The sequence below is a fragment of the Nomascus leucogenys genome, chromosome 10 (genome assembly GCF_006542625.1).
Source record: "Nomascus leucogenys isolate Asia chromosome 10, Asia_NLE_v1, whole genome shotgun sequence".
Lineage (NCBI taxonomy): Eukaryota > Metazoa > Chordata > Mammalia > Primates > Hylobatidae > Nomascus > Nomascus leucogenys.
In genome coordinates, this window is record NC_044390.1 from 52137140 (window position 1) to 52160380 (window position 23241).

The 23241-nt window shown below is 51.2% G+C and overlaps 1 protein-coding gene across 6 annotated transcripts in view; it reads left to right on the plus strand.

The window, feature by feature from the left end:
- SUGP2 (SURP and G-patch domain containing 2) overlaps positions 1 to 22844 on the plus strand; it is a 42126-nt gene extending 19282 nt beyond the window's left edge. Inside the window, exons 5-12 of one of the 6 annotated variants that reach the window (XR_004031989.1) lie at positions 3039 to 3526; positions 4956 to 5067; positions 9028 to 9506; positions 12014 to 12075; positions 18457 to 18593; positions 19252 to 19372; positions 21994 to 22393; positions 22584 to 22843. Coding sequence is in view for 5 of the 6 variants with exons in the window: in XM_030820365.1 (XP_030676225.1) it covers positions 3039 to 3526; positions 4956 to 5067; positions 9028 to 9506; positions 12014 to 12075; positions 18457 to 18593; positions 19252 to 19372 (1399 nt within the window). In the remaining variant the exon portion in view is untranslated. Of the gene's footprint in view, positions 1 to 3038; positions 3527 to 4955; positions 5068 to 9027; positions 9507 to 12013; positions 12076 to 18456; positions 18594 to 19251; positions 19373 to 20006 lie in introns of all 6 variants that reach the window. The other 5 variants (XM_030820365.1, XM_030820362.1, XM_030820366.1 and 2 more) reach the window with 5 other exon arrangements.
- The last annotated feature ends 397 nt before the right edge of the window (positions 22845 to 23241 follow it).

The window sequence follows — 23241 nt, forward strand, 5'->3', positions numbered from 1 at the left end:
TGCATAGCAGGTGAACGCTACCAAAAAGAAAGGATGTAGAGAATTGTTTAGGCAAAAAACACTTTAAGGAGAACAGCACTAAAAGAAGCAAAAGAAGTTCCTGATAAAAGGGAAAGTCATCACGAACATATAGATTGTGAATCTTGGTGCCTGCACTACATAGCTTTGAGCTATGTAAATAAACAACCTTTAGAAATCATTTAAGTCCAGAGCTGGGTGCGGTGGCTCACACTTGTAATCCCAGCACTTTGGGAGGCCGAGGTGAGCAGATCACCTGAGATCAGGAGTTCAAGACCAGCCTGGCCAACATGGTGAAACCCCCTCTCTACTAAAAAAAATACAAAAATTAGCTGGGCATGGTGGCGGGTGCCTATAATCCCAGCTACTCAGGAGGATGAGGCTGGAGAATCGCTTGAATCCAGGAGGCAGAGGTTGCAGTGATCCGAGATTGCGCCACTGCACTCCAGCCTGGGTGACAGAGCAAGACTCCGTCTCAAAAAAAAAAAAAAAAAAATCATTTAAGTCCAAAACCACGATAAGAGGAATTGGATGAATCCAAAACCATGGTAGGAGACATTAATGTTTCTCTGAAATGGGTAGACGATATAATCCAAATAAGGTTGTGGAAGATTTTATAACACAGGAAATGAGCATAAACAGAGACAATCTGCTAATATTTGTTGAGCGGTTAATGACTACTAGGCAGTTTTCATAGCACTTGCCTCATAGTGAAAAGCTTATAATGCAGGCCTCACAGCTGTATGATGAAGTAGCTACTGCTTATCATCTTCCCTGTCTTAGAGATGGAGAAACTGAGGCACAGAAAGGTTCCCAGGTAATAAGTGGCAATGCTGAGATTTGAAGCCAGCAGACTGGCTTGTTGAGTGTTCTCTGTTCTTGATGTTATGTTCCACTGGAACTTGGGAGATACATTTGGGACTGACGTCCTCGGACTGCACTTGGCATCAGAACCGTCCAGGAACAAGGAAAGCCATCAGAGCCATGAGTGACTGGGGTAGTCAGGTCACCTGGCCCTGATTCTGCGCTCTGCCCTTGATAAGGAGTTGCCTTGCTGGGGCTGTGTTTGACTTGAGAACCAGAGCGCCCATGTTGGTCAGCATTCTCTTAATTGAGCGCTATTGCTTGTTAGGGCATGATCTTGCAGGATGCCACCGTTAGCCCAACAGAGTGCCAGGGCAGCAGTGGAGCCGGTACTCAGTCGTTTTCTCAGGTCCAGACAGACCTCAACTGGCTAACAGTGTTAGCGGGAGCTTGTGTACAGAGCTGCCTGCCAGGGACATGCCACATCACACAGTGCTGCCAATGCTGTGCAACACACAGCCACCTCACTTCTAGTTGGCTTGTCACTGGTAATCTGGAACCTCATCTAATAACTGATATGTCGTTACTTAATATCAAACAATCCGAAAGCCACCTGAAATACTGCCATACTTACTAAGCAATATTCTTCTTTAACACAAACTGAAATCAAATATTCACAAAAGTCTGTTATGTTTTTTGTGGGGTGGTTATTTATTTATTTATTTTTAAAGAGATGGGGTTTCGCCATGTTGCCCAGACTGGTCTTGAACTCCTGGGCTCAAGCGACCCACCTGCTTCCGCCTCCCAAAGTGCTGGGATTACAGGCACGAGCCACCATGCCCATCTTAAAAGTTTGTTATGTATGAAATTGCAGAGAAAATCATAGCACACCCAGGAAACTCACATGGGCCACATTATGCCAATACAGCAAAGTAGAAACCAGCAACAACCAAAATAAAGCACGTTTCTGAATAACTTTTGAGTGAAGGGTAATCAGAACTGAAATTAGAAGCAATTTAGAAGGAAGTGGCAAGAAGAACATTATATACCAGATGCAGTCATAAAAATACTTAAGAGAAAGAGTGACTTCAGGTGAATTTATTAGAAATAGTGGGCCAGGTGCAGTGGCTCACACCTGTAATCCCAGCACTTTGGGAGGCTGAGGCGTGTGGCCACCTTGAGCCCAAGAGTTTGAGATCAGCCTAGGCAACATGGTGAAATGTCCTCTCAACCAAAAATACAAAAATTAGCCAGGCGTGGTGGTGCGTGCCTGTAGTCCCAGCTACTGGGGAGGCTGAGGTGGGAGGATCACCTGAACCCAGAAGGTCGAGGCTGCGGTGAGCTGTAATCAACTCATGAAGCTAGAAGGAAAATGATGAAAAAAGTAAAGACACTAGAAGAAGAAGGATTTTTTTTTTTTTTAAAGACAGGGTCTTGCTCTGTTGCCCAGACTGGAGTGCAGTGGCGCAATCACAGCTCACCACAGCCTCTCAACTTCTTGGGCTCAAGTGATCCTCCCATCTTAGCCTCCAGAGTAGCTGGGACTATAGGCATGCACCACCACCCTGGCTAATTTTTTTATTTTGTGGAAATGGGATCTTGTTTTGTTGCCTAGGCTGGTCTTGAACTCCTGGGCTCAAGCGATCTTCCTGCCTCGGCCTCTCGAAGTGCTGGGACTACAGGTGTGAGCCACCACGCCAAGCTGAATATTTTTCTGTGTTAGTACATGTAGCTCAACCTTCTCTTTACTGTTCTTATCATGATGACTAGGTCATAAGATTTCACACCTGGGGCGCAGGCTCCTTGGTTAATGTTCTCTTGTGGTTCACATCACACTTTCCTTGATGCAGTCAAAAGCTCACCGAGCACTCATCCTGGCGGGGCCATTTAAAAGGTGTCAATTCTGCCTGCCAGGATGCTGTGGCTCCAAGGTGACTGGTTTGTGTTTCCAGGCCATCATGAGCTGGGAGCTCCCTCATGGCTGCTGCTGATGGAAATCAAGGAGGAACTCAGTTCAAACTCCCGATTGCCCTGTGGTCACTCTTAGCAGGGCAGCTGTCTTGGGCCTAGCTCTGGGTCCTCAGTAGAGCCAGGCAGAGCCTCTGAGACAGCAGAGGACAATGAGGAGTTGGCCATTTAGGTTTGTGTTTGCAGGAACAATTTGGGACCTGGTGGTGTTTTCATAAATGTCCCGTTATGCTTGCTTTGTTATGTAGGTTTTTGTCTGATGAAAATAGTCTGGAGTATAAATATTACAAGCTGAAGTTGGCAGAAATGCAGCGGATGAGCCAGAACTTGCGAGGAGCCGACCAGAAGCCGACCTCGGCAGAGTGTGCGGTGCGGGCCATGCTGTATGCCCGGGCTGTCCGCAACCTCAAGAAGAAACTCCTTCCGTGGCAGCGGCGGGGGCTCCTCCGTGCTCAGGGGCTCCGAGGCTGGAAGGCGAGGAGAGTGACCACCGGGACCCAGACCCTTCTATCCTCAGGCACCAGGCTGAAACACCATGGCCGGCAGGCTCCAGGCCTCTCACAGGCAAAACCATCCCTGCCAGACAGAAATGATGCTGCCAAGGACTGCCCGCCAGACCCAGCCGGACCTTCTCCTCAGGACCCCAGCTTAGAAGCCTCAGGCCCATCCCCCAAGCCAGGAGGAGTGGATGTCTCTGAAGCACCTCAGACCTCTTCTCCCTGCCCATCTGCTGACAGTGGGTGCTCACTCCTGTCCCCCTCCTCTGGGCCCCAGTCCCTACTCTCCTATCTCCAGGGTCTCTTTAGAATTGGGGGGGCCTGCAATCTAGGCAAGGCAGTGGATAAAAGCTCTAGGGACCTGGTCAGGACAAGTGTACATGTTGGCGCTTTCTCTCTTGCTTTCCCGAGAGAGCTACGTGCGAGTCCTGCAGCTTCCTCCTCCTCTTCTGAGAGCGGAGCTGGTATGAGGTGCTGCCCCATGCCTCTGTGCTCCCCAACAGGGTCCTGCTGCTGGGGCCATGGGTGGTGCGTTGCCTGAACTTGGGATCCCATGTCCTGCTATATCCTGGCCTCCCTTGATAGTCTTTGGGGCTGCCTAGTTCTCTCATTCTGCCTCCTCATCCCCAGGGTCTCCACAGTTCCTGTTTTTGGGGTTCACTGACCTGCACTGCTTCCTCTGAATCGACTAACTTCACCCCTTCTGTTTCTTCTGTCACCTTAGCTGTTTCTTTCTCTCTGTACCACAGGCCTGTTCTCTGGCCAGTGCTTCCTAAGCACTAAGTGGGAAGGAGAAGGCAAAAAAGCGTCCACAACTGCTGCATTATTTAGGCGTTGCTGTGTCGTGAGCCATTCCAAACTGTGGCTTAAAACAGGAGGCATCAGCTAGGTGTGGTAGCTCACACTTGTAATCCCAGCACTTTGGGAGGCCAAGGCGGGCGGATCGCCTGAGCTCAGGAGTTCGCAACCAGCCTGGGCAACATGGTGAAACCCTGTCTCTACTAAAAATACAAAAAATTAGCTGGGCATGGTGGCACGTGCCTGTAGTCCCAGCTACTTGGGAGGCTGAGGCAGGAGAATCGCTTGAACCCGGGAGGCAGAGGTTGCATTGAGCCAATATCTCACCACTGCACTCCAGCCTGGGCGACAGAGCAAGACTCCGTCTCAAAAAACAAACAAACAAACAAACCAGGAGGCATCCGGTATTGTGAATTTGCCAGTGGCTGGGTCATCTGCTGAGCTAGCCCCACACATGTCTGCGGTCAGCGGCAGCTATCCAGGCTGTCAGCTGAGATGATGGTGTGGCTGGGCCACATGCCTGTCATCCCCCCAACAGCCAGCCCATGTTTGTTCACCTGGCAATTGGGGTCGGGGCTTCAGGAGAGACAGTGGAAGTACTCAAGTCCTCCAAGGCCCAGGCTTGGAATTGGCAATGGGTTTTTCTGCCACATTCTATAGCTCATGTGAGTCCCAGGACCAGCCCTGATTCAAGGTGGGGATACACAGAGTTCAATTCTTGGTGACAAAGAGTCCACATGTGGCGAAGGGCAAGGCTACAGGGAGGGGACATGCACGCCATCTTTATAATCAGCCTCCACAGCCCTGTAGTGTTTACATGGGGAGCAGCAGCTCAGGAGTCATGCCTGACAGGTGCTTTATGTTTTGTAGTTGACATGAAGACAATGGAGACTGCAGAGAAACTGGCTAGATTTGTTGCTCAGGTGGGACCAGAGATCGAACAATTCAGCATAGAAAACAGCACCGATAACCCTGACCTGTGGTACGTACCCCCCGGGGTCTCATCACACCTTTTTCTTTCTCAAAGAGACAACGTCTAAGGATGTTGCTCAGGCTGGGTTCGAATTCCTGGGCTCAAGTGATCCTCCTGTTTCAGCCTCCGGAGTAGCTGGGACCACAGGTGTGCTCCACTGCAACTGGCCATTACACCCTTTAGATTTGAGTGTGTTCACGCCACAAGCATGTCCTGAGCCAGCCCACAGCCTGGCCAATGCATTCCTACCATGGGGGTTATACCAGGAGTAAGTCATGACTTTACTTCAGCTGTGCCAGGGGCCTGAGGGAGAAAGATCTGTTCTAATCACCTGAGTTCAGGAGTTCGAGACCAGCCTGGCTACCATGCTAAAACCCCATCTCTACAAAAATACAAAAATTAGCCGGGCATGGTGGCAAGCACCTGTAATCCCAGCTGCTCGGGAGGCTGAGGCATGAGAGTCGCTTAAACCCAGGAGGCGGTTTCAGTGACCTGAGATTGAGCCACTGCATTCCAGCCTGGGCAACAGAGCGAGACTTCGTCTCCAAAAAAAAAAAGGCCAGGTGCGGTGGCTCATGCTTGTAATCCCAGCACTTTGGGAGGCTGAAGCGGGTGGATCATGAGGTCAGGCATTTGAGACCAGCCTTGCCAACATAGTGAAATCCCGTCTCTATACTAAAAATAAAAAAAAATAGCCAGGGGTAGTGGCGGGTGCCTGTAATCCCAGCTACTCGGGAGGCTGAGGCAGGAGGATTGCTTGAACCTGGGAGGCGGAGGTTGCAGTGAGCCGAGATCACGCCATTGCACTCCAGCCTGGGCAACAAGAGCGAAACTCCATCTCAAAAAAAAAAAAAAAAATTCTGTTCTAGGAGATCTGCCTTCATCTGAGGCATCAGGAAAAGCCTCCCCAGAGGGACATTTAATCTGCATCCAAAGGCTAAATAGGAGTTGGCCAGGGGAGGGGAGAGAGGTGAGGATTTGCTGCTCACTGCATGATAGTAGTGATAGTCGGCCCTTGCCCAGGTCTAGACAGCAGGCACTTCTACACAGGGATAACGTGGCGTGCTCATGCTGGGAGCAGGTACCTTTGCCCTCTCCATTCCTCGCATAGGTGGAGCTCAGCTCAAAAGCACACAGCCCGTAGGCGAGAAAACCTGGGCGAGGAGCCAGCACTGCCCCTGGGGTTTTTCCCCAGGGTGATGTGAGATGTCCCCTCCAGAGAAAGGCTGCCGGTGGGAGGCACCCATCTTCCCATTACTGAGCCAGAACCCTACTGAGGGGGCTCTCAACTCCTCGTGCTGGTCCCAGCTTATTGGACAGTCATGCCTTCATCCAGTTAAACTTACAGTTGAAAACGTGCATTTCTCAGAGCATTTATGGGATTCAGTGGTGACAGAACATACTCTTTCAACTTGTTTGGGACCTGATTGCACAAGCCAAGCCCTACTCCCCTCCGCAGCCTTGGCTTATGACTGGGTCCTGCACTGAGGTACCACCTGCCTCGTGGGGCACTGACCACCTATAGACGGGAGGCCTGACCAGGCTTACAGTCAGGTTTTGCCTTTTACAGGCAGTGGTGGCCTTGGGGAGCTGCTGGGCCCTGTAGACCTCGGGGTCGGGCCTGTCCACTGTGTATGTGGGATTTCCTCTGGCAGGGTTGGATAAGGAGGACAGCTCAGTGCAGGGCAGCTGGGGGCATCCCATCAGTCCTTTTTTCTTTTTCATTTTCTTTTTTTTCAATGAAAAGTACAGTTTAAAGGAGAATTTTGCATTAGCCTGGGTACTTGGGCTGTAGTACTTGTTGGGTTTTGGGTGGATTCCTCCCCATCTGTGACAGCCTTTTCTGAGCAGTGTCCTTCAGAGTACTCTGTCCTGTCCTTCCCTGGAGGGAGAGCCCTGGATCCTGACCACGATACTGGGCAAGGTGTTGGACGCTATCCAGCCATGCTTGTAAATGGGCCAAGATGACTTTGTGTTTCTTTTGCCTTTAGAAAAATTTTTTTTTTTTTTTTTTTTTTTTTTTTTTTTTTTTTTTTTTTTTTTTTTTTTGAGACGGAGTCTTGCTCTGTCTCCCAGGCTGGAGTGCAGTGGCGCAATCTCGGCTCACTGCAAGCTCCACCTCCCGGGTTCACGCCATTCTCCTGCCTCAGCCTCTCCCAGTAGCTGGGACTACAGGCGCCCGCCACCAAGCCCGGCTAAATTTTTTTTTGTATTTTTAGTTGAGACGGGGTTTCACCGTGGTCTTGATCTCCTGACCTCGTGATCTGCCCGCCTCGGCCTCCCAAAGTGCTGGGATTACAAGCGTGAGCCACCGCGCCTGGCGAAAAATTTTAATTCTAATGTGCTCAAGCTCATTGAGTTAATTCATTTTGTAGGTGTGGTTATGTTATAAAGTTGTCATACAATCCGTTTTATTTATTTTTGAGACAGAATTTCACTCTTGTCGCCCAGGCTGGAGTGCAGTGGCGCGATCTCGGCTCACTGCAACCTCCGCCTCTCAGGTTCAAGCTATTCTCCTGCCTCAGACTCCCAAGTAGCTGGGATTACAGGTGTCACCCAGCTAATTTTTGTATTTTTAGTAGAGACGGGGTTTCACCATGTTGGCCAGGCTAGTCTTGGACTCCTGACCTCAGGTGATCCACCTGCCTCAGCCTCCCAAAATGTGCTGGGAGGCATGAGCCACCATGCCCGGCCCAGATTCATTTGTTTCTGCTAATATTTAGTTGTGTGTGTGTGTGGTGTGTGTATGTGTGTGTGTCTGTGTGTGTGTGTGTTAGCCTGGTATAGTGGCATTTGCCTGTGGTCCTAACTACTTGGGTGGCTGATGTAGGAAGATTTCTTGAGCCCAGGAGTTTGAGGCTGCAGTGAGCTGTGATCATACCACTGCACTCTAGCCTGGACGACAGAGTGAGACCCCATCTCTAAAAATGTATAATAATAAATAATTATAAAGCCGTCCAGCTTTTCCAATACCATTCTTTGAAAGACCCACCCCTTTTTTGCAGTAGTTTGAGAGGTTACCTTAATCGAATGCTGGGTTTCTGGTCTTTCTATTCTGTTCCTTTGGTCTGCCTAATGGACTACTATGCTGTTTAACTCTAGAGGCTTTGGGGCATTTTGTAGTGTTTGGTGGGGCTGGAACCCCTTATGAGTCTTGTTCAGAGTTTTCCCAGATACTCTTACATATTATTTTTCTTTATGAACTTTAGAACCATCTTGCCCTAATTCAGAACAGGATTTTATTGGGATATATTAATATGCTAACTGGGGGGACTTGGCACATTTATGAGGTTGAGTTGCCTTATGAGGGCCATTTTTCCTTTGGTCCAAGTGGACTTTGGTGCTTTCGGGAGTGTTTTAAGTTTCTCATACCAGCCACAGCTTCATAGCTGTGGTTACAACTCGAGGTGGCCACCAGACCCCTGAGGCACAGAGAGGCCTCATCTCCACGCCCATGTAGGTGGACTGCAGGCCCCAGAGCGGGAAGTGCTAGGGGTGAGGAGCCTCCTCGGGGGGCACCTCACAGCTCCATGGTGCACATGTTCCAGCAGTAACTGTGAAGCTCCTCCTGGCATCTCTCCATGCTTCTCATACCTGGGAGGAACCAGAGTCAAAATGGGCACATGGAGGCCCAGAGAGGCCAGTGACATAACCAGAAAGGGTGAGATGGGTCTCAGGCCAGATCTCTATTCCAGCATTTTCCCAAGCCCTGCAGACCTTGTTCGTCTGCCTCTCTCCCTTGGAAAGCAGTTAGGCTTCTTGAATTCTAGCTCCTTATTAAGTTACTAGTACTCAAATTTTCTATCATTGAGAGGCTGCACCATCAAGCCATAGCTGCGTAGAGAGCGGTCAGGTTATTCTTTCCCTTGTCCCACCTCCACCTTCCTTGGATCAATCCCAGCAGTTTCAGCCAATAAAAATGTTGAGAGATTCCATCTGGTTACCCAATATATTTCCTCTGTGCCCCAGGTTTCTACATGACCAAAATAGTTCTGCTTTCAAATTCTATCGAAAAAAAGTGTTTGAACTATGTCCATCAATTTGTTTCACGTCATCTCCACACAACCTTCACACTGGTGGCGGTGACACCGCGGGTTCTCAGGAGAGCCCCGTGGACCTCATGGAAGGGGAAGGAGAGTTTGAAGACGAGCCCCCTCCACGGGAGGCTGAGCTGGAGAGCCCAGAGGTGATGCCTGAGGAGGAGGACGAGGACGATGAGGATGGGGGAGAGGAGGCCCCTGCTCCTGGAGGGGCGGGCAAGTCTGAGGGCAGCACCCCTGCCGACGGCCTTCCCGGCGAGGCTGCCGAGGACGACCTAGCTGGAGCACCTGCCCTGTCACAGGCCTCCTCAGGTACCTGCTTCCCCCGGAAGAGGATCAGCAGCAAGTCATTGAAGGTTGGCATGATTCCAGCTCCCAAGAGAGTGTGTCTCATCCAGGAGCCAAAAGGTGAGTGCCTGCCTGTCGGCATAGCTGCCTCCAGCACAGTTCTTGGTTGGTGGGCTGTGAGAGTTAGAAGAGACAGGTGGAGACATTTTAATCCAAAAGAGTTTTGTGCACCACTCCAAAATGTGAGCCGACACTCATGTTTCCCGGTGGTCTGAAGGCATTGCTCTAAGGACATGTTTCCTTGCTACCCTGTGGCTTCTGGCACTCTACTTGCTGCTGGACATTTCCCTGATTGCCTGGATTCAGGTCAGGGCATCCCCAACTGTGGAGGGGATGGGCCTGGGTCATCTCAGCTGTTTTCCTGCCTGTGACTTTGTCAGCTGGGGGCCCTTCTGAGCCCCTGGAAGGCCCAGGGTGCTGATAAGCTGCTTCATGTCATGACAGTGAGATGGGAACAGAGCAGGGGTGGTCCCAGGCAGTGGTCAGTGGGACCTGCCTCAGCCATGGGAGGCCATCTCCTGCTCTCCTGTGGGGAGGTTCCGGATTCTTGAGGTATAATTTACCAGCAATGAAACGCACCCTTTTCAAGTGGACCATTTGAGTTTTGTTGACTGTGCAGAGGTGAGAACCCACCAGTACAGCAGAGCTGAAGCCTGTTCCCAGAACGGGTCTCTTGTCCCATTGCAGTCCCCTGCCCGATTCAGCCCCAGCAACCACTGACTGTTTTCCAAGCCCCAGGTATTCTATCTTTCCTAGTCTGTCAGTACATAGAATTGCATCGCATGTGGCCTTTTGATGGGCAGGCTGTGGCCCAGATGACTCCTGTGCCCCCTATGCCCTCCAAGCTGTCTCCCTACAGTCAGGCCTGGACCGTGCTTTCACATGGGACTTCTGCTGCAAAACCTATGTGTGAAGTTGTAGTGAATGGTGCCCCATTGTGGGACTGTGTTAAACAGGCACCTGTGTGTTCTGCATCATTCAGACAGTCACATTTACATGTGACAGTGGCCTTATGGTTTTTCCTGCTTTGGAACAGTCCTCATGTTTTGTGTTTGAAAAATGTGGTGTTGCAGTGAAATGCTAACCATTCTACTATAACCCTTACCATCCTTCAAAACTGCTCATGGGGCCGGGCGCCATGGCTCGTGCCTGTAATCCCAGCTTAGTGGGGCTGAGGCAGGAGGATCGCTTGAGCCCAGGAGCTTGAGACCAGCCTGGGCAAGATGGCCAGACCTAATCTTTACAAGAAAAAAAAATATTTAATGTAAAAAAAATGAAGTAAATAATTAAACTTGTCATGGATGGCGGATAGTGTATCAGAGTGCTTGTTATGTATGCTCTTCTTGGGGGTAAGTGGAGTTTTTTATTTCTGCTTTAGAAGCTCTCAGTTCTTTGGGTAGTTGATGAGATAAAACCAGACCTGTGCCGGGTGTGCTGGCTCACACCTGTAATCCCAGCACTCTGGGAGGCCGAGGCGGGAGAATCACCTTTGGTCAGGAGTTTGAGACCAGCCTGACCAACATGGAGATATCCCATCTCTACTAAAAATACAGAATTAGCAAGCCGTGGTGGCGCATGCCTGTAATCCCAACTACTCGGGAGGCTGAGGCAGGAGAATCGCTTGAACCTGGGAGGTGAAGGTTGCGGTGAGCCGAGATCACGCCACTGCACTCCAGCCTGGGCAACAAGAGTGAAACTGTGTCTCCAAAAAAAAAAAAAAAAAAAACAGATTTGCTAATCTCCCTTTCATAAAAAATAAAATAAAATGATATGATTTGGTCCTCTATATGAGAAGCATGGTTGTTTTTTACTAGAAAGTTTTAGGCAGACTTTAATTCTTTTTTTTTTTTGAGATGGACTCTTGCTCTTGTTGCCCAGGCTGGAGTGCAGCAGTGCAATCTCGGCTCACTGCAACCGCTGCCTCCCGGGTTCAAGTTATTCTCCTGCCTCAGCCTCCTGAATAGCTGGGATTACAGGCGCCCACCACCATGCCTGGCTAGTTTTTGTACTTTTAGTAGAGATGGGGTTTCGCCATATTGGCCAGGCTGGTCTCGAACTCCTGACCTCCAGTGATCCACCCATCTTGGCCTCCCAAAGTGATGGGATTATAGGCATGATCCACTGCTCCTGGCCCAGACTTTAATTATTTCTCAGTGAATTAGCTACAGATAAACTAGGAGGGCACAGTATCACAAATAGTTGGTTTGTTGAAGCAAAATATATTTCTGTAGTCATGGAAAATAATCCATGTATTGGATCTTTTGTTATAAATGTGGGGACTCTTAGGTTTGAATAGACTTTCCAAAAGCAAGGCACCCCTCAGTGAACCCTTCACTATGGCCCAAGCTGCCTACCCTGAGCGTGTCCCATCTCTGCTCACTCCAGGGGTCATACATGTTCATTCCTGAGAGGAGCTGGGGCTCAGCAGCTGCCATGCAGAGCCTAAGACACCTTCTGTCATCAGAGAACTGTTAGCCAAAATAGACTGCAAGACCTTCAGTCTCTAAGTAATTTAAGAAAAGCACGTGTATGTGTATGTGTATGTGTCTCTTTCTTTTGTCTTCTAGTCCATGAACCAGTTCGAATTGCCTATGACAGGCCTCGGGGTCGTCCCATGTCCAAAAAGAAGGTGAGCGTAATCATTTGTAGTCCTCACTCAAAAGTATAGTTGGTTAGAATTTGTTGGAGTTCCAAAGGATGCTGCAGCTTGTGATTAAGCTGTGCTCACATTTCAAACTGAGGTATTAATGTGTAAAACACAACAGAGACTTTTCTCTTGGGAGGGCTTTTGAAAACTGTTTTGGCTTTGTCCAAAGCGTAGACTAGTGATTCATCTGTGTAATGGATAGTTGAGATCCCTGGAATGGATGCAGTGGGATTTGAGAGATAAACGAGATAATGTCTTGGCCCTTAAGAAGTTCAAGCTAGGCCGGGCGTGGTGGCTCACGCCTGTAATCCCAACACTTTGGGAGTCAGGGGCAGGTGGATCACGAGGTCAGGAGATCGAGACCATCCTGGCTAACACGATGAAACCCCCATCTGTACTAAAAATACAAAAAATTAGCCAAGCGTGGTGGCGGGCGCCTGTAGTCCCAGCCACTCGGGAGGCTGAGGCAGGAGAATGGCGTGAACCTGGGAGGCAGAGCTTGCAGTGAGCCGAGATCACGCCACTGCACTCCAGCCTGGCCGACAGAGCGAGACTCCGTCTCAAAAAAAAAAAAAAGTTCAAGCTAAGGCCGATTGGGTGGCTTACACCTGTGATCCCAGCAGTTTAGGAGGCCAAAGTGGGCAGATTGCTTGAGCCCAAGAGTTTAAGACCAGCCTGGGCAATAGGCAAAACCCTGTCTCTGCAAAAAATACAAAAATTAGTTGGGCATGGTGGCGCATGCCTGTAGTCCCAGCTACTCTGGAGGCTGAGGTGGAAGGATCATTTGGGCCTGAGAGGTCGTGGCTGCAGTGAGCTGACTGCACCACTGCACCCCAGCTTGGGCAACAGACTGAGAGCCTGTCTCAAAAAAAAAAAAAAGTTCAAGTTATCCAGGTGCACTGATTCACGCCTGTAATCCCAGTGCTTTGGGAGGCCGAGACAGGGGGATCACTTGAGCCCAGGAGTTTGAGGCCAGCCTGGGCAACATAGTGAGACCTATGTCTCCTTAAAAATTAAAACATAAAAACTTTCAAGCTTAGTAGACTGGAAGGGTGGTGAAGAGAGTGCACTAATTTGCCAGTAAACAGAGCATGGTGTGTGCGGTCAGCACCTCCTATGTGCCAGGTCCCGACTCTCCACCTGGAGGCAGCAGCAAGCAGGGCCAACAGTGAAAGAGAAATGGATGAGGCAGTCCTGGGGATGCTGTGGGCAAAGAGAAGCAGGTCAAAGAGAGGGAGAATAAGGTGGGGTCGAGGGGATACCACTGAATTGGGAAAGCCAAGGGAGGTCTTTCTTGCAGATGACGTTGGCACAAGCCTGGAAAGAGCTGAGGAGAAACAGTGTAGAGATCTGAGAAGGGCACAGCCTCGGTAGAGAGGCTGGGGCAGCAAGAGGCCTTTGTGGCAGCAGAGGAATCCAGGGGGTGGTCACACGGGACCTCAACAGATGTTAACACTGTGGTCCTTTCTCAGGGAAGGGAGGGTCCCTCTGGGACCTGTAGTGGACGTGGCCACTAGGGTGGAGAGCAGCCTATGGGTGGGAACCAGGAAGAGGTTCAAACTTAAGACAGTTGGACCAGGGCATGAGGAGCAACGAGAAGGGGTGAAGATGGAGTGGGTGACACCTGCTTGTGGGCTGGGTGTGCAAAAGCCAGGAGTCCAGGTGACCCCAGGGTAGTCAGCTTGGGCAGAAGAGGGACAGAACTGCCATTCACTGACCTGGAGCCAGGTTATGGAAAGGGGGCAGGTACACTCCAGATGGCCTGGGGGACACAGTGCTGGGGGCGAGCAGGGTCACCTGGGACACATATGGAGAGACTTCACCAGTCTTTCATGGTCAGGGAGGAGGGCGGGGAGCCAGGCGAGGTCGCTCTGCTGGTGTCAGGCAGTGCAATGTTGCTTCCAACCCCTTCCGAGTGACCTAGGTCAGTCTGACCCCAATTATGGCAGGATGGAGGGACATTCCCGAGTCCAGAGCTCATAGTCCTTACTGATGTGCCAGGTTTTAGGCTGAGCTGGCATCTGGTGCCCCTTTGTGTGGCCTGGATAAGGGCACGGCCAGATGAGGGCACAGCAGGGCCTTGGTGTCAGGCACAGCTGTACTCTAGCTCAGTCCTGCCACCGAGTAGTTTTGTAACCTTGGTGTGTAACCCCCAAGCCACGGGTTTGTCTGTAAAATGGGATGGCCACACCTACCCAGCAGGTAGGAGGTACAGTGAGGATTAAACTGAACGCGGTTCCTGGTGGGTGTCCTGCACATGCTGCTGTCTCCTTGGGGCTCTGCACCTGTCCTCCTTTCTGCTAGTGACTGTGGGTGGAAGGGAGGCCGTGGTGGCTGCAGCTCTCCTCTGCACACCTCCACCTCACCCACAGGGCTTGGCTTTCCTCCAGCTGTCCAGGAAACCACCATCATGATTGTTAAACACAGATTTGAACATTCACGAAGAAACTTCCAGGCTGAGCCAACCCCTCTTCCTCCCGCTGCACCTCCAAGCAGCCTTCCTGAAAGGGAAAAGAGTGCAGACCTGCCCTCTGGGGACCCCTGTGCCCCGCCATGACCAGCCTTTCCCCTTCCTTCCCTGCCCATCATCCCAGGGCCCAGGTCGTGCACAGCTCCCAGGAGGGCCTGACGGATGCCCCGTTTCTCATCTCAGCCGGTGGGTTCTGTCACCTCTTTTCTCCAGGCCACTTTCTCATGGCAAGGGGCCTCCCAGTGTAGCAGGTCCTGTCTGGTGTCCCCTGGCTTGCAGGGGTGTCTCTTCACTGTTTGTGCCCCTCTTCCTGTCCCAGCCCATAGCATAGCTCCTCCCTTCATACCTCCCCTCCTTAACTACCCTGCAGAGAAACTTCTGCCCACACCGCCTCATCAAGACCACTTCATGCTATTATGGAGGGGCCGCCTGCATCCAGTAACCCACACACGCACACAAGATAACACACATATATACGCATATGCACACACACATGCATACACACACACACACACACAGCTACTTTATATAATACCCTCGGAGATGCCTCTGAAGAGAACAAAGGGAATTTCCCTCTGTCTTTGAAGGTCCAAGTCTAAGCCTGTTGAAATGAACTGACAATAAGAAGATTAACAGGATAAAAAAAGGTATGCAGTCCAGGTGCGGTGGCTTACACCTGTAATCCCGGAACTTTGGAAGGCCAAGGCAGGAGGATCACTTGAGCCCAGGAGTTCAAGACTGCAGTGAGCCATGATGGGGCCACCGCACTCCAGCCTGGGTGACAGAGCAAGATCCTGTCTCGAAACAAAAAAGTTATACATATTTATTCATGTGCATAAGCACAAGAGCCATATAAAACATTATGAAAACTCAAAGAAGGGCCAGGTGGTTGAAGCTGAAATACCTCTTCGTAGGGGAGAGGGCAGATGGGAGGCTGTAGGTAACTTTAGAGGGGAAGCAGATGATTTTAGGAGAGATGAATGAAGGCAGGCATCATCTTGTGAACGATCCTCATTGAGAATTGAATGAGACTGGAGAACAGCCAGTGGTCTGGGCTCTAGGTGTGGTGTTTAATGTTCCATCTCTTCCTGTGTGACAGGAGTTTTCAACTCTGGTTAATGACATTTCAGGGAAGGGATCCAAGGTCCTTGTGTTTTTCTTTGGCAAGTCCAGTTTCTAGATAGATAGGGAACTTGAAGAAAACAGCTTCCTCCTGTGCTTTGGGAGGGACCTTGAGGCTGCTGCTTTAGTCTCACCTGTCAAAGTGCTGTAATTCGGGGTATCTGTTTCTTTCTTTTTTTATTTTTATTTTTATTTTTTGAGACGGAGTCTCCCTTTGTCGCCAAGGCTGGAGTGCAATGGCACGATCTCAGCTCACTGCAACCTCTACCTCCCAGGTTCAAGGGATTCTCCTGCCTCAGCCTCCGGAGTAGCTGGGATTACAGGCGCGCGCCACCACACCTGGCTAATTTTTGTATTTTTAGTAGAGATGGGGTTTCACCATGTTGGTCAGGCTGGTCTCAAACTCCTGACATCGTGATCCACGCACCTTGGCTTCCCAAAGTGCTGGGACTACAGGCATGAGCCACCGCACCCAGCCTTAGGGCCCAGCCTTAGGGTATCCGTTTCTGACCCCCTACATCTTGTTGCATGTTGAGTTCTTGGCACCTCTCCAGGTTGTTTTGTCCCTTTCTAGGGTGAGAACACTGAGGCCTCAGGAGCTCCAGGGGCCCAGGCCTTTTGGGAGCACTTGCTCTCTCCTCCCTCCCTCCCACCTGACCTGAGGCCCTGCTCTCTCCCTTCTCCCTTTCCTCTCTCCCTTCTCCCTTTCCTCTCCCAGCCCCTGGCTCCCTCAGGCTCAGCGTTTTCTGCCTTGTCTCCAAGCTCCTTTGTCTCTGGAGTGCCTCTCACATGCACCCCCATCGTTAGGGAAGCTGATTCCTGGGCACCTCAATGCAGATGGCAAGGGGGGGATTTGTCTTTTGGTTGAATTGTACCTCGTGAGGCCTTCATGACATGATGGGACAGGTTGCTAAGCTGATGAGGGCTGACTGCCCAAAGACCTGAGCTCACAGCACTCAGCAGGCCCTTCTCACCCTGCTTCCCATGCCCAAGGTCATCTAACCTCTCCCAGCCACTCCCACCTGTCCCCTGCTCAGACCCCCAGCACCAGCCGCCATGATCCTCCTCAGCACCTTCTTCCCTCCCTCTCAAGAGCACATGAACCCTCAGCCTCCCCAGGTAGTTCAGTAAATGCCTTAAAGAAATACATCAGCCAAGCGCAGTGGCTCATGCCTGTAATCCCAGCACTTTGTGAGGCTGAGGTGGGCAGATCAGCTGAGGTCAGGAGTTTGATCAAGACCAGCATGGCTAACATGGCGAAACCCCGTCTCTACTAAAAATACAAAAATAGTTGGGCGTGGTGGCACACGCCTGTAATCTCAGCTGCTCGGGCGGCTGAAGCAGGAGAATCGCTTGAACCCAGGAGGCGGAGGTTACAATGAGTTGAGATTGCATCACTGCACTCCATCCTGGGCAAAAGAGCAAGACTCTGTCTTAAAAAAAAAGAAAAAAAAACATCAAAAGCTGGGTGCAGTGGCACATACCTGTAGTTCCAGTTAATGGGGAGACTGAGGTGGGAGGATCACTTAAAGCCGGGAATTTGAGACCAGCCTGGGTAACATAGCAAGACTCTATATTTTAAAAAAACACACACAAGGTTTGTTTTTTGTTTTTTTTTTTTTAGACAATTTCATTGTATTGCCCAGGCTGGAATGCAGTGGCATGATCTCAGCTCACTGCAACCTCTGCCTCCCAGGTTCAAGCGATTCTTGTGCCTCCGCCTCCCAAGTAGCTGGGATTACAGGTGCCACCATGCCTGGCTAATTTTTGTATTTTAGTAGAGACGGGGTTTTGCCACATTGGCCAGGCTGGTCTCCAACTCCTGACCTCAAGTGATCCACCCACCTCGGCCTCCCAAAGTGCTGAGATTACAGGCATGAGCCACCACGCCCAGCCCACCCACACAAGTTGACTCGTGAAGAGCCAAGGAATACATGGCAAGGTCTTGGACTGCCCAGCTGGGCTCTGTCACACAGCAGTGTGTCATGAATATTCATGAGCGAATAGAAATTCCTTCTGCTAGAGCCCTGCAGGCTCCTCCTCCAGAGGCCCCAGGGCCCTGTCTGTCCCCAGATCTCCATCTAGTGGCCCAGAGATTGCTGCACTTCCCCACAACCCACAGGAGCAATCACAGCTGTACTAGCTCTCAGTGAGGTCTACTCTGTGCTAGACACAGACCCCAGTGTCCAAGTAGAACTCAGTCCCGAGGACAGACAGACAACGTAGCCAGGGAGTGAGTGAAGCACTGGGGGAGGGGTATGTTGGGGTGGTTCAGGGAGGGTGCTGCCAGCCAGTTCTCACCCGCTATCTGGCCCCCATCCTGCCTCCAGGCCTGTGCTCTGGTGCCCCCACTCTTCCCTGGGCTGTGCCCTGTGGCCATCACAGGGCCACTCTTCTTTATCCAGGGTTCTGCTGAGGGCCTTCCTACTGACTCCTTGACCCCGGGACTGGCTGTTGCCTTACCCAGTTTTCCTCACAGTCTTGGCACCAGGGTTATAGTGGTAGCTGAGAGGCAGGACTGACCTCAGGCCAGTGACCTCTGACTTAGAAGTTACATCCCACCTAGGGATGTTGTAGAGAACTGGGAAAGTGACTGGAGCTTGAGCCTGAGCATCTGGGGAGTCAGGAGGGCATTTGGGGGTGAGGGGCTCCAGGCACAGCCTAGGACAGACCCTTGATCCAGGCACCTCCCTGTGGCCCACATGCCTGGACTCTCCTCGATCCAGGCACCTCCCTGTGGCCCACATGCCTGGACTCTCCTCTCTCCTCAGAAACCCAAGGACTTGGACTTCGCCCAGCAGAAGCTGACCGATAAGAACCTGGGCTTCCAGATGCTGCAGAAGATGGGCTGGAAGGAGGGCCATGGCCTGGGCTCCCTCGGAAAGGGCATCCGGGAGCCGGTCAGCGTGTACGCAGCAGGCAGCCTGGGGTGGGAGTGGGTGGGGCCTCAGTCCTCCACCTGCAGCCTGACGCTTGGCGCCCTCACAGCCAAGATGGCTTACAGCTGGAAGTTGATTTTTGTTTTTTAAACAAAAGGCATCTTCAGATGAGAAGCTGATCATTTACATGTGCAGGTGTTTACAGAGCTCCTTTCTGTCCTGGTGTAGATTTTTTAACCAGCTTGTTGGCCCTGGTCATTTTGGCCACATTTGTTACCATCATAAAAGCTAAGTGGTATTTCTGTGTAGTATCAGTCTGGAACCACTTTCCCATTTCTGGGAACCCATAGCCGGGCCAGCCAGGGTCCCGAACACAGGCCCAAAGTTTATTAAACCCCGATCATAACATCAGCAGGCATTTCATTTCATACTGAGCTTAGTCCCTGCTGGGTAAGGCATTCTGAGGTAACCAGGGCCCTCTGGGCACCCCCTCAAAAGCCAGCTCTTCTTCGAGGGTGAGTACTCCTTGTTTCCACTGTGAGTTGCGTCTTGATTTTCCCTTTCTTTGATGTCTCAGTGTGTGTCCCAAACACCTGCATCTCATGGACTGTTTGTGCCCATGCCCAGTTCCTGGCATGCCAGGCCCTGGGCTCAGGTGCACAACTGACTCTCTTTTTCACTCCCTAGGGGAACCCCCTCGGAAGGGGAAGGGTTGGGTGCTGACGGGCAGGAGCACAAAGAAGACACATTCGACGTGTTCCGACAGAGGATGATGCAGATGTACAGACACAAGCGGGCCAACAAATAGGTATGTTCACAGGCCAGTGCGTAAGGCCATCTGCCCTCGCCGGCGTGCTGTTATGCAGAGAGATTTCCCCCAACAAAGTTGATGTTCCCTGCTCCCCCAAAAATGCCACACACAAAAAAATCACAAAATTCTGTGAGGGAAACAAAAGGGTCTCTGGATGTGGATATGCCCCATTCTTACTTTCCAGGTTTGCTGAAGGAGCAAACCTCATGCTGGCCAAGGGCAGCTGTGCATGGCCTGCCTGGCGCCCTGGCTGTGAGCCCGTCAAGGCCTCCGGGCTGGCCTCTGTGGATGTGTGTGTGGAAATAGGCCACACCTGTCTCTTCTCTTGCTCAAGTTTTCTCTCACAGATGACAGCCACCTACCACATAACATGACCAGCAAACAGACTGTTCCTAGTCCAGAGGGCATTGCCGTCATGCAAGTGGAAGGGCGACTGTGACAGCCACCGCCACAGAGGATGGCAGTTGGCTATGTCCCTTTGTGAGGGTCTTCAAATCCTTTTCCTTCTGCAGGGCCTTGGGCCTGTAAATATCCTCATCTTTCTACTCTTTTTTTTTTTTTTTTTTTTTAGTTGCCCCTCTCACCTAATTTCCACCTCAGTTTTGAACAAAATCGTTCTCTTCCTGAATAGATCAAAACCACTGATGTGAAAGATAAGCCTTGAAGCAGCAATTGCCCTTAAAACATCATCCCTGCCCTGGATCGGCCTGGAGCCAGTGCCCAAGTACGGTTTGGTGTGTACATGAAAACAAACGTCTCTGCAGTCTCTGGGGCGGAGGTTTCGCTGGCTTTTGTTTCTCTCAAAGAAAAAAACATGCACCATTTTCAATGTGCTTTTGCCTCTCCTCTCTGTCCACATGCTTTTAGCAGCAAGTCCCCTCCAAATCTGTCTTGGTTCCCCTTCAGAAGGTGGCGCTGCCCCCAAAAGGCACCTCAGCCTGTGAGTGCTGAGGAACCAGCTCCTCTGGCTGGTTTTCCAGTTGGACTGGCCATTGCTCTCCAGAAGTGCTCTGTTAGCAAACGTGATGTGGAAACGATCACAGATGGTGTTTTCTCGTTGTTCGCCAGAATTTATACGGGGGAGACAAATCGGTAATTACCAAGTCTGCGCTCGGGTACCAAAGCTCTGAAGCTCTCTGAACAGTTGCCATACTTGAGTTGATGAATGTGTTATTCATGGTGTCTAATCTCTTCAATGCATCTTGAGAGACTTAATGAAATTTTAGCAACAGTATAGAATAGCTCTATTGGGTGGGGAGTGATCATAAAACAGATGAAATCGGCCCCAGGTTTACATGTCTCTTTAGAATCCACAGTGTAAGCAAACTACAGTTACAAAGGGACGGGGGTTGTAAACCCTCTGAGACTCTGCACTTTTCGCATGTATGGCATCGTCAAGTGCTGTCTTATTACAGCCTTTGTAAGGAGAGGCAGGCTCCTCCTGGGGTGGGCTCTGCAGCTGCTCTATTTCCAGGCATGTGATCGCCGCTGCTCTCCAGATTCCCCAGCACTCTGCTGCGTGTAACTCCACTCAATTCTCCACTCATCCTTCCTTGTGAAGCAGGAGCGTTGAAGTTTAAAGTATGGGCAAAAATCTGGAAAACTTAGGATCCCCCTGACACCCCAGGATTAGGGGACACAGCAGTGGTTAGGGCATCAGCCACAGAACTGAGTGGGAAATGCCACTTGTATTGGCTGTAAAGAAATCCTGGCTTTGGGCCAGACGCAATGGCTCAAGCCTGTAATCCCAGCACTTTAGGAGGCTGAGGTGGGTGGATCACCTGAGGTCAGGAGTTTGAGACCAGCCTGGCCAACATGGTGTAACCCCGTCTCTACTAAAAATACAAAAAAATTAGCTAGGTGTGGTAGCAGGCACCTGTAATCCCAGCCACTCAGGAGGCTGAGGCAGCAGAATCACTTGAACCAGGGAGGCAGAGGTTGCAGTGAGCTGAGATCATGCCACTGCACTCCAGCCTGGGCGACAGAGCAAGACTCCATCTCCAAAAAAAGGCCAGGCGTGGTGGCTCATGCCTGTAATTCCAGCACTTTGGGAGGCCGAGGCAGGTGGATTACGAGGTCAAGAGATCGAGACCATCCTGGCCAACATGGTGAAACCCTGTCTCTACTAAAAATGCAAAAAAATAGCTGGGCGTGGTGGCGGGCACCTGTAGTCCCAGCTACTCAGGAGGCTGAGGCAGGAGAATGGCGTGAACCCGGGAGGCAGAGCTTGCAGTGAGTCAAGATTGTGCCACTGCACTCCAGCCTGGCAACAGAGCGAGACTCTGTCTCAAAAAAAAAAAAAAAAAAATCCTGGCTTTCTTTAAGCCACAGACTTCCTAGACTGTGGTCCCAGCTCCTTATCTGCCTGGTCCCTGTCACCTTGCAGTGCCACCACCCCCAGGGGCTCTGCTTGCTTCCAGTGGCTTCTGTAGCTTTGGGAACTGGCAGATCTTTATGGCAGTAGAGGTGCCAGCATGGAGGATGGGGCTTGGGTTTATAACCCAACCCTCGAACGAACCAGCCTGTTGGGGCCTGGAGTGGAGCTGGTTTTGGGGAACTACAGGTGTGGGGGGTTCATCTTCTCCTTTCTGCTTCTCCTTTCCTGACCCCTCCGACAGCTTCCATGTTGGCCGTGGGTCAGGTGAATGGATGGAGCTCCGAGTGGGGCTCAGCCCATTGGCCCGAGCGAGGTGCACACACCTGCAGCGTGGATCAAGCACGTTCTCTCCAGCATCGCCCTGACCATTTCATGTGCTTTGTCCTAGCATGTTCATTCTTGACTTTCTCCACTTCATTTTACTAAAAAGTTAAATGCCTTAGGAATTTGTGGCGTGTGGCCACTGACCGCCCCCCACCTCCTGGCGCTCCTCCAAGTTTGAGCTGAGATGGTCTGTGAGTCCTTGGCAGGGGTCAAAGGGCACACCTCCTTGAACCTAGAAAGCCCCCTACACTCAGAGGACGCCTCTCCTGTGGATTCAGCGCTGGGGCAGTGAAGGTGTCGGGAGCCAGCAGAGCATGGTGCGTGCTGCCAGCTGCCGGCCAGCCGGGATAGAGGAGATGCCACTGGCCCTCCGTGCCCCCAGCCCCTCCCTCTTAACCGAGGCTGCCCTTGCTCTCTGCAGAGGCCGCTCTGCAGGATCCTCGTGTCGCGCGTGATGTGTGGTGGCACAGCCGTGTCAAAGTCACAGTGTCTTTTCTGTCGTTCTAGTTCCAGGGTCACCCCCAAGAGGACAACAGGCATCTGGAAGTGCTCTCTCGCCACTCTGGGTGCTTACTGTCTCTGGCTTGTTTCCATCACTGGAAATCACTTAGAGAATTGTAGTGTTTTTGGTCCTTGATAAAGCCTAGAAGACATTTGTGATGTTACAAAATGGAAGTTTTCTTTTGTTTCTGTTTTTTAAGATCTAAGAAGTTGTGAATGTTGTTAATCATTTAGCCGTTGCAATAAATGTAGAGGAAATGCAGTGTGCCGGGGTCTCCATGGCTGTGTTTTTAAAATCAGATCCGTCACCAGTGCACACAGATGGGAGTGCAGTGTGGAACCAGATTCCCAGGACGTGCCCTCCGCCGGCATGGTGTTCCTCCCTCGGGCTCCTCCTGACTGGCTCGCCCCACCTGAGGGACCTTGTGACACTGTCAGCAGGAAAGCCTGGAAGATGCCAGAGAGCAGGAAGGGACCAAGCACCCACCAGAGGGAGGGCGATTCCCTTCTGGGGAGGCTGGGGAGGGTAATCAGTACCACTGAGTACAGAAGCTGCCTTTGAGGGGTGTCAGGGCAGTGGGAGCCGTGCCCCTCTGCCTACGACTCACCTGTCCCCACAGGGCTTTGCCCCATCATCCCAGGGCTGGGGTTCCCGCTGCCAGTG